General features: G+C 42.2%; 1 protein-coding gene and 1 long non-coding RNA gene across 2 annotated transcripts; both read left to right on the top strand.

Moving 5' to 3' along the window:
* Positions 1–750: 750 nt before the first annotated feature.
* LOC309335252 (uncharacterized protein) lies at positions 751–2887 on the top strand (the record flags this gene model as incomplete). Its single annotated transcript, XM_081850124.1, has 5 exons — positions 751–1194; positions 1538–1657; positions 1800–1928; positions 2036–2237; positions 2824–2887. The coding sequence occupies exons 2-5, from the start codon at positions 1642–1644 to the stop codon at positions 2885–2887; spliced, it is 411 nt and encodes a 136-aa protein (XP_081706250.1). The 5' UTR covers positions 751–1194; positions 1538–1641.
* A 1288-nt stretch (positions 2888–4175) lies between these two features.
* Positions 4176–7884, top strand: LOC309335481. Its single transcript, XR_014153537.1, has 2 exons — positions 4176–4300; positions 7298–7884. It is a non-coding gene; the product is annotated as an uncharacterized lncRNA (long non-coding RNA).
* Positions 7885–11137: the final 3253 nt, after the last annotated feature.

Genomic DNA, 11137 nt, shown 5'->3' with positions numbered 1-11137 from the left:
TCATGAAGCTTTGCCTGGCACCTTCATTATATATTTTTAGGCAGCAGGCAAACGATCCTCTTCAACCAGGCCATTGGCTGATTGACATCTGATGCCCTTTTAAATTGTGTTGGGGAGGGAGGGATTATTGGGTTGTTCGTGTTTTTGTTTTTATAATTGTCCACAGCACCTTGGCCATATTCACCCACTCATCCTTATCCAGTCATTTACTCCGGGAAACATTACAGTACATATCCCCCAACAATCTGCTGCACTCAGAGATCAAAATAACTCTACATTGACATTGCCAGGGAAATGTCTCTACCTTTCCCCATGAATGGCATTCCAGTCACCTGACTGTAAACTCTGATCCTTTGTGACCTCACTGCTACTTGGAAAAAGCATATTGTACTATGTAATGGTGGCTCACTACAGTGGTACCTCCTCACTGGAAGGACAGATCCTGAAGCTGAGGCTCCAATACTTTGGCCACCTTGTGAGAAGAGATGACTCCCTGGAAAAGATTGAGGGCACAAGGAGAAGGGGACGACAGAGGACGAGATGGTTGGACAGTGTTCTCGAAGCTATGAACGTGAGTTTGACCAAACTCTGGGAGGCAGTGGAAGACAGGAGTGCCTGGCGTGCTCTGGTCCATGGGGTCACGAAGAGTCAGACACAACTAAACAACTAAACAACAACAACAGTGGTACCTTGGTTCTCAAATACCTTGGTACTCAAACACCTTGGTTCCCAAACACCGAAAACCCAGAAGAAAGTGTTCTAGTTTTCAATTCTTTTTCAGAAGCTGAACATCCAATACTGCTGTCAGCTATTGTTTCCGGGGCACCTGCTGTGGAATGTGAAACACAGAGCAGACAAGTGCAACATCCCTAGAGTGGAGATAAAAAGGGGATGTCTGGACCAGCCAGTTGGAACTTCTTGTTTCCTCCTAGGCTGGGACAGACTTCCTCTACGTGTGGCCAGAGGTGGGCGTGGCCTCACCTGTGCAGGTAACAAAAACATAGGAGTAGCCGCCATCTCTCTCTCTTTGACTACATTCGTCGAAGAAGCAACATCTGCTTAGCCTAAGATGCTCTCTTGGCTTCCAGCCAAGAGAGGAAAAAGGAGCTGTCTCCTTATTGGATAGTTTCCAGGTATATTACTTTTGTAACTTAAGTCTGCCTTCTGGGATCCATCTGTGAAAAGAATGAGTGAGTGAGTAAACTCTTTTTATACTTTTATAGAAGACTGTGTCGTATCTATTCCTTTTATGAGGGACTAAAGGGGAATTTACCAAGTAACTTATTTTAGAGACTTTAGTGAGCCTGAGCAAACACATCTGGTGTGCAAGTTTATAAAGGGGAATGTTACTCTGCTAAATTGGAAAGGATATAATCAAACAATATATACTCTCCTGCATCCCTGAACATTCCCACACCTGCACCAATCAGAAGCTTCCTTTTGGTTTTCAAACATTTCGGAAGTCAATCAGACTTCCGGAGCGGATTAAGTTTGGCACTTTTGTTTTTGCTATTTATTTTGCGTTTTTGTTTTTGAGGCATTTTCAGTTAATTTGTTTTTGTGACTGTGTGGAACCCAGTTCAGCTACCAACTGATTGTCTGAGTGACTGCGGAAATGGATAAAAGACCCCCATCCAAACAATGACTATCAGTGCAGGTAAGAAAAAAATATATTTTTATTTTTATCATCTACAATACTGCCTTATTTATTTTATAGTACAGTACATTGATTATTGCTTTCATTTTATGGATCAATGGTCTTGTTAGATAGTAAAATTCATGTTAAATTGCTGTTTTAGGTGTTGTTTTTAAAAGTCTGGAAGGGATTAATCCCTTTTGCATTACTTTCTATGGGAAAGCGTGCCTTGGTTTTAGAACACTTTGGTTTTGGAACAGACTTCCAGAACGGATTAAGCTTGAGAACCAAGGTACCACTGTACTTGATTTTTCTGAGGGGAAAGTCATGTAGGGGAAAGTCATGTGAGGGGTCACTTGTCCTTAGCCTTGTCTTTAACAATATCTTCTTTCTTATTAGAGTTAATGCTTGTCATGAAGCCATTTGCTGAGAATGTGATAAGTCTTGGGCTCCACTTTTTGAAAGCATTCTTGGGGATTTTCCTAAATTCCCAGCAGAAACCTTCAGCTGCAACAACAACTCTTCATAATCGCAGTGCTATCAAAGAGTCTGAAAGATCTCATAAGCACAGAGACCCGTTCTCTCTTGAGTTGCACTTCAGGTGAAAATAAGTCTGTCCAACTACATAAGCGTTGTGTGTGTGTGTGTGTTTGAGCTGACTTCATTTGAGGTTAACTGGTTGACTCAATGCCCAAAGAAGTTACTTTGGTTTCCTTAACTTTGAGAAATAGATTGGAACATTCCTTTAGAAAAAAAAGTTCTATTGAAATTCTGGAAGGAATCTATAGAATGGCTTTACATCACTCAGTTCTAAAAGGTAAGTAACTGAGAAGGTCCACGCTCGCTTTTTCTGCTAATTCCCAACATTCCTGCACCCACAGGATAAAGACATCGGAAAGGTTTTAGAGATGCTGAGTGGTTCCAGTGAATTGACAGATTTACCTTGGTTTTAAAGTGAAGCAGACAGTAAATTGATCCAGTGCTTCTTGGCTGATTTATTGGTTCTTTAAAGACTGGAATAGCACATAAGAAAACACTATAGAAGGGAAGGTCATATTTTCTAACCTGCTGGTACAAAAAATAGATTTTGTTCATTTGTCAGTAACAAATAGAACTAAATCTTTTTATCTACCTGCCAGGTTCCTCTTGGCTGAAATAAAGAACCCACAATTTTCTCTTCTTTAAAGGTATGAGCAATTAATCTTCCAGAACATGGATGGGCTGCTTACAGTATCACATGCTCCCCTTTGAAAAACAATTCCAAACTAATCCCAAGGGTAAGGGTATTTTAAGGGTGCCATCCTGTGCACTCTTACTGGTAAGGAAGTACCATTAAAATCAGTGTGAATGAACTCTTAATAAACCTGTATAGGATTGCGCAGTGCACCCTCTGACCGTCTGATTCAAGATTTCAAAGGGCACCACCGAAAATGTCCTTCAAAGTCAATACTCCATGGTGGTTATTTAAGGCGAACGAGGAATGTGCAAATCAAGACTATGCTGGTAAATCGTGTCCTCTCTAAAAGAGGGGACGTGTCGCTGTGAGACCTGGAGACTGACCTCCTGGTTGTGGGTGGGTATATTGGACAGACACACCACCTGATTGGTAGGTCCCTCGTTGCTGGCTTTAATCTGGCCAATGGGGAGCAGTCTAAACGGATTGAGGGACCTATATATACCTATGCATGTGAGCCAGAGCTTCCTCTTTCTGCTCATGCATTGGAACACTCGCCCACCTCTCCCTACTTTTAGGGCATTTTTGCGATTGACCTTGCTATGCCGTTGTGTGTCATCTGTCATTGGGACACGGGCACGGCAGGAATTTCCCCACTTGGCTGATGGGCTGTTGCCATTTGGGTTTCGCCTGCTGCGTAGCAGATCGTCACAACTTGTAAGGTTGCAAATAGGCACTGGTTCATGTGATAGGGATGGGAGAACGGTCTCGCCATCCCTATGTGAAGGGTATTCCGTTAAAGGAATCCAGGGTCTCAACTTGGTTTGGTCAACCCCCTCTCAAGGGTGCCCATGCCTGAGTCCAGGGGAGCATCTGGGGAGTGAACATAGTCTGCTCCCGGGCTTTTCACCTCCCTCAGGTGTTCACCCTTGGCTGACCTATGCTGGTGCCCTGGGTCAGCGCTACCTGCAAGGGTGCAGGGAGCTAGTCAAACCAGAGCCTATGCAACCACTCACTTTTCTGTAATCAATAAAGTTGTGGCCTAAATTCTGCCAAAAAACCAAAACTAAAATTTGAGTCAAATGTGTTTTTATGTAGGGGAGAGATCTCTGGGTGTGAACACGCAAATGAGGGACAATGGGGTCAGATGCGAACAAAATGTAAGACAAATAATAAGTTCCTTCCTGTGCATATCTTAGAGAAGGCAAGAGTTGTGTATTTTGGAAGCTAGGTGCACCTTAACTTGGCATATTCTTAAAGCCCTTCCAGAGCAACGTTGTAAGGAACAATCCTCTCTTTCTATTTTGTATGTTCCAAATTCACACAAATGGAATTTTGGGACCCCGGGGGCAAAAGGAAATAGAGCTGCCAAAATAGCACATCAACAAATTGGTGCTTGCCCGAAGTGAAGGGTATGAGGAGAAGAAAAGCTCCGAGACTGTGACAGTGATCTCATAGCTGATAAATCACTTCTCCTTGTCAGTACAAAGGTAAAGGCATCCTGATTGACGTTTATAATCCCCCAGCAATCCTCTCCAGTTCCTGCTTCAAAACCTCCTTAATGGCTTCAGCTGCAGCTCGGGCAATGTTGAATTGGAAAGCTCCAGCACTCAATCTAGAGAATACGTTGCACTAATAAAAATGTTCTTAACCTGCTTTCCCCCACTTGTCAGAATTTGACATTTTAATACAGATTCTGAGAGAGAGAGAGAGAGAGAGAGAGAGAGAACGAACCAGACCCAAATCAAAGGGTGCTTCCAGAGAGTCACTATGTTTTGCTGGAGGGATTCATGTGCATACCAGAAACTTATTTTTGTGCTTTTAAAGTGGATTAACGTCCTTTATTGCCCTAGAGCAACAAACCCACTTTTTCTTAAAAAACAAACAAACAAACAAAAAAACCCTAGACTTTGTGGGAGTTAAGAAAGTGATGGGAAAATGCACTGAAAACTGTGGGATAAATGAATGAGGAGAAAGAAGACATAAAAACACCCTGCAGGGGAATGCAGAGAAATGCCCATTGTTGTGCAGCTGCCCCATAATAAAATCAGAATGATTTGTGCAAACAGATTGGGATGAATGCTGAATCAACAGGATGTCTGGTGGAGCTAATAATAATAATAATAATAATAATAATAATAATAATAATAATAATAATTTATTTATACCCTGCCAATCTGGCTGGGTTTCCCCAGCCACTCTGGGCTGCTCCCAACAAAATATTAAAAACACGATAAAAGATCAAACACTAAAAACTTCCCTAAACAGGGCTGCCTTCTTCTAAAAGTCAGATTGTTTATTGATTACTGCATATTCTTCCATACTCCAATAGATAGTTTTCTATTTCCTTGACATTTGGTGGGAGGGTGTTCCACAGGGCGGGCGCACTACCGAGAAGGCCCTCTGCCTGGTTCCCTGTAACCTCAATTCTTGCAGTGAGGGAACTGCCAGAAGGCCCTTGGAGCTGGACCTCAGTGTCCAGGCAGAATGATGGGGGTGGAGACGCTCCTTCAGGTATACTGGGCTGAGGCCATTTAGGGCTTTAAAGGTCAGCACCAACACTTTGAATTGTGCTCGGAAATGTACAGGGAGCCAATGTAGGTCTTTCAGGACCAATGTCTTATGGTCTCGGCGGCCACTCCCAATCGCCAGTCTAGCTGCCACATTCTGGATCAGTTGGTATGTCACCATACCAAGGACAACCTATTTAGACCACCATTATGTTGTGAACTCAATATGTACTCTGACTTGCAGAAGCATTCCAGGGTCTTGGGCAGGATAGAATTGGCAAATTTTATAAAAGAAACCTGGATACGCATGGGCTAGAATATGGGAGTGGGGGGCAAGATTCACCTAAAGAACCTCATCTACGGAAGCCCTGTACTAGGCACTTGAGCAAGAGAGCTTCCCCCTGCTCTGCACACTCTCCACACCTCCCCAAAATTGGTACTGGGGGATTGGGAGAAACTCCAGAGCAGCACATGGGAAAGGGGATTTGACAAGCTGATATGCTCGCGCAGATGAAACATTTGTAACAGCAGCACAATATTGATCCCACCAGAAAATTCTTAACCTTCAAGCAGGGATGAGTGAATCTGTCAATTTCAATTTCTTCCAGTTTCTCGCCCCCCCCCCCAATCTTAAGTTCCGTTCACAACTGAACGAGGATCCAAAATTCCTGGCCGGAGCCCCACCATACTTGTAATGTAACATAAACTCGGTTCTGCAAACTGAATTCTTATTGTGACACACTTGAAATAATTAGCCCAGAGATGGAAAGAAGACAAAGTCCCTACCAGAGAGGAGTGGCAAACCAAACTGATGGACTACGCCGAAATGGCAAAACTGACTGGAAAACTCAGAAACCAAGAGGACTAAAACTTTATAAAAGAATTATTTAGGAGACAGATGGGAACAGATGGGAACATTTATTTAGGAGCAGATGGGAACATCAGCACGATTTTGATTTCATTTGTAGTGTAATAATTACCATGGATAATATGGTCTGATATAAAAATTGGAGTATGGAAGAGTATGCAGTAATCAATAAACAATCTGACTTTTAGAAGACATCTGAAGGCAGCCCTGTTTAGGGAAGTTTTTAATGTTTGGTGTTTTATTGTATTTTTAATATTTTGTTGAAAGCCCCCCAGAGTGGCTGGGGAAACCCAGCCAGATAGGTGGAGAATACTTGCTTGCTTACTTACTTACTTACTAAATAAATAAATAAATAAATAAATAAATAAATTCTTCTTATTTTTCTTCTTATTAATATTTAAAGTGAGACCCCAGGGAGGAGATGGGGGGAAATCCTGAGATTCAGAGGAATCTCTTTATATGCATATATTTCTCAATTTTCTGTTTATAACTTTGTACAGTGGTACCTCGAGTTACATACGCTTCAGGTTACATACACTTCAGGTTACAGACTCCGCCAACCCAGAAATATTACCTCGGGTTAAGAACTTTGCTTCAGGATGAGAACAGAAATCGTGAAGCGACGGCACAGTGGTGCTTCAGGTTAAGAACAGTTTCGGGTTAAGAACGGACCTACAGAACGAATTAAGTTCTTAACTCGAGATACCAATGTATTTGTAAAACCAATAAAAATGATTTCAAAGAAGAAGAAGAAAAGAAATAATTATCTAAAGGGGGAAAAATAATATGATGAACGTACAATACTAAAAATCAGTAAGAAATGGAACAACCACATAGGTCCCCAAAAACAATACAAGTATATCCGCCTTTGAGGTAAAAAATGTTTCCTTCTAAATGTGCACATTTTAAAATGAAGTAGTAATTGGAACTTCTCTCATGCCTGAGGCACCTAATCCCTTATGGCCTTCACAATTAACGTTGGGTAATTAAATATCTATTGGATGGTTTCAGTCTCTTTCCCACATTTCTGTGGTTCACATTTCTCTGGCAGCTCATTTGGGGTTCAGCATTTGAACATATTAATTAAAGTTTTTTTTTATGATACGAAGACGTCAGTTTAACGACTTGCGCAGACTCTGCAGAAGAAATAAGAACCTCACGGAGGGACTGCGAAAACCATTTAGCGCCAACAACAAACCTGGCAATCAATCCTTACTGAGGAAACGCTTTGGGACAGAGACATTTTATGGGGAGGGGTTTTAAACGTGGGCAACAATAAAATTGCACATGTGATGATTGGCTCTCCTACGGGAAGGGGGATGTACATATCCTGCTATGGTCAAAAAAATCAGCAGCCTCGGTGATTGATTTAAGGCAGCTCATCTAGACACGATGGTCAGTGGTTTTAAATCTGTAGGGACTATTCAAATCCAGCACAGCTGCTCAGTTTTATAACTCAAAAATATAGCTGTGTCCTGTGTTTATCAGGCAACAAACATGAACTTGAAAGCTGCTTCTGCTTTCAAAATTCTTAGTAGCATCCAGGGAGGACTGGTGGAAAATTGCTAGGAAAGCAGGTCTCTCTGCAGTTAAGAAAGGATTATTATTAAGGAACTGTGAACAGAATATGAAAGGTGGCTCATGATTTGTGTCCCCACCCCAAGACAAGCACTGAATGTACCACAGACCTTTCAGGGGGAAATGGTGTGAATACTCTGGGCATGGAAAAAGGGGAAATAATTCAGCTATTAGCTGTATCCCCAAGGCTGCGCTGGCTTGGGATGATGAGAGTTGTACTTCAGAACAACTGGAAGGCACCATATCGGGGGAAACCGATGAATGCTATAAGCCACAGGGTAATAAGAGATAGGAACTATAAGGACAGCAATGTTATAATCAACACCCAAATCTGACAGTAGCACCATGTCCTTTAAGCTAGTTCTGCTGACCCCTGAGCAATCAGAAAACCCAAAGTATTCCCCCTCCCCAGTAAAGCAAATATATTTAGTATAGTAGAAGATCAAACCTATCCATTCTGAAGGAAATCAGCCCTGAGTGCTCACTGGAAGGACAGATCCTGAAGCTGAGGCTCCAATACTTTGGCCACCTCATGAGAAGAGAAGACTCCCTGGAAAAGACCCTGATGCTGGGAAAGATGGAGGGCACAAGGAGAAGGGGACAACAGGATGAGATGGTTGGACAGTGTTCTCAAAGCTACCAGCATGAGTTTGACCAAACTGCGGGAGGCAGTGGAAGACAGGAGTGCCTGGCGTGCTCTGGTCCATGGGGTCACGAAGAGTTGGACGTGACTAAACAACTAAACAACAACAACAGTATTTAGTTTTCAGATCAGATTACTAATAGACCTACTCACTATGTGCCTACTCGACCACTTTCATCTGTGTCATTTAATCTGTGGTTTTAGTTTACAGCGTACACTTTTTACTGTTGCCTTTATCCTTTTTGCTTTTTTATAAACCTGCTTTTAAACGTTTGTTTTCATTGACAATTGAATGTATATTTAAAATTTTAAGAAAAAGAAGAATGTTGTTATTGAAGTCACTTGGGGCAGCTTCCAACACATATAAAAGCATAATGAAATATCAAACATTAAAAACTTTCTGCCTTCAGGTGTCTTCTGTTTTATATTCTTGGAGATTTTATTTACATTCAAGTGTCATACAGACTTGCTTAAATAACTAACACAGTAAAGTTAAATTCTAAAGAGGAAAGTTGGATGGCTGGTACTGTTTGTGGCATGTCTATTGCACCATAAACCCAACATCAAGGATAGATGCTGTTGGATAGCTGCTCTCAGAAGGCCCCACCTTTGTCCTGCTGATGACCCAAAATCTTGGCTACAGCTACCTGCCTCCAGTGGTCCTCTCAGCACTGAGCAGTCACTAATTTTCCTTCACCCAACTCTGGGCCCTGGGTGGCTGCAGGTGGCGCTTGCCTAGGGTTGCCATACTAAGTTGTTGGGCTTTTTATGGATCTTCTAATGGTTTTTTTTAATTAAAAAAATTAAACCCCCTTGTCATACATCTGGGTTTCCCTGGACATTATGCCTATTTGTCTCAAAACCCACTTGGACGCCATTTTTCTACCCAATCCCCAGGCATGTCTGGCAAAACCCGGACAAATGATGATGATGATTTGTTGAATTTATATACTGCCCTATACCCGGTGGCCTCAGGGCAGTTCACAGAATAAAATCAAGATATAAAACTACAAAATACATAATAGAAATAAAAACAACCACCCAATAAGCCCTGCTACCAGCACATTTTAAAAGGGCATAGGATGTCAATCAGATCAACCAAAGGCCTGGTTAAAGAGGAACATTTTTGCCTGGTACCTAAAAGTGTATAATGAAGGCGCAAGGTGAACTTCCCTGGGGAGAGCATCCCACAGATGGGGAGCCACTGCAGAGAAGGCCCTGTTCTCGTGTTGCCACTCTCCGGACCTCTTAAGGAGGCACATGAAGAAGGGCCTCAGAAGATGATCTTAGGGTCCGGGTAGGTTCATTTGGAAAGAGACGATCCTTGAGGTATTGTGGTCCTGGGCCGTTTAAGGCTTTATAGCTCAAAACCAGCACTTTGATTTAGGCCTGGAAACTAATTGGTAGCCAGTGCAGTTGGACCAGGATCAGTATAATATGCTCAAACCACCTTGCTCCGGTGAGCAACCTGGCCACTGAATTCTTCACTAGCTGAAGTTTCCGAACCGTCTTCAGAGACTGCCCTATGCTTGCCATTTTAATTCCCCAGCCATGTCTCTGGAGCTCCAGCAGAGCATCACTTTAGGGGTCCAAAAGCGTTGCAGGGGAATTAAAATGGTGAACACACCCAGCTGTGCTTGCTGGCTTGACCAGCTTTAAAAGAGCAGGCACCAGCAACACCCACCTGTGCTTACCTGGTACTGCCAAAGTAAGGAGAGGGAGGGGGTCCACTACGGCAAACCTGACCTGACGGGTTTGAATAAGTCATTTAATGTGATGTAAAATGACAAAATATTGAAGAACATGAATGCCCCCCTCAACGCCACACTACACTTCCAAAGTTAGTCAGTACATGTTTCTTAAGTGAAGCGTAAGCTTTTATGGGCTACAGTTTGTTTATTATTTAATGACAGTCTGCTTCAGTGATATGGTAATTCAAGTTGACATTAGTAGTTGTTTGATTGACAATGAACTCTCTAAGAATTTTTGTTGGTCTTACAAAAGGCGCTTAGCTTCCTTTAAAGTTTATCTGGTATTTACCCTGAGCATGGAACTAAATTTGCCTCAAATGTCACTTCAGGCAACATTTGGAAAATATAACCGAATATTGCTTTCCTCTGTGTTATATTTTGAGACCTTTATGTCACCAGTTTTACTTTTTTCCCTGGGAGTTGTGAATCTAATGGATGAATGTTGCCCCCCCCCCCTTACGCAAGATCTGAGATGAAGAGCTAAGCAAACAAACCAGCTGGGATATCCATTTGTCTTCTGTTCTACCTATCAATAAATTTTAAAACACGTTCACAGCTGACATCACTCAAGCCACATGCAGAGTGAAGTTGTGCATTTGTTTTGGAAATTGCTGTAATTAAGGTTAAAGACAATAACTCAGCACTCGCCTGCCAAATTGTAGACAAACCATTACATTTTATGGGAAAGCCTGAACTGAAAAACAGATTTCCTCTACTGTTACTGGAAAATAGAACAAACTGGCCATCTTGCCCTATTAGCATGAGCAAAATACTGACTTGATTCCATAAAAGGAATGGCTCACCAAATGGGTAAGTTGACTCTCGGGGAGACACAACCACCATTACTCACTGACATTTCCTCCCTGCATATGACAGAACATTGTGGTTTAACTGAAAGCACTACTAAATGCAGCAGCGGGACACGGGTGGCGCTGTGGTCTAAATCACTGAGCCTCTTGAGCTTGCCGATCAAAAGA

This window comes from Podarcis erhardii (genome assembly GCF_964252035.2).
Source record: "Podarcis erhardii genome assembly, chromosome: 1".
Lineage (NCBI taxonomy): Eukaryota > Metazoa > Chordata > Lepidosauria > Squamata > Lacertidae > Podarcis > Podarcis erhardii.
Note: the sequence above shows the minus strand (reverse complement) of the source record. Positions and strands in the feature narration are given on the sequence as shown.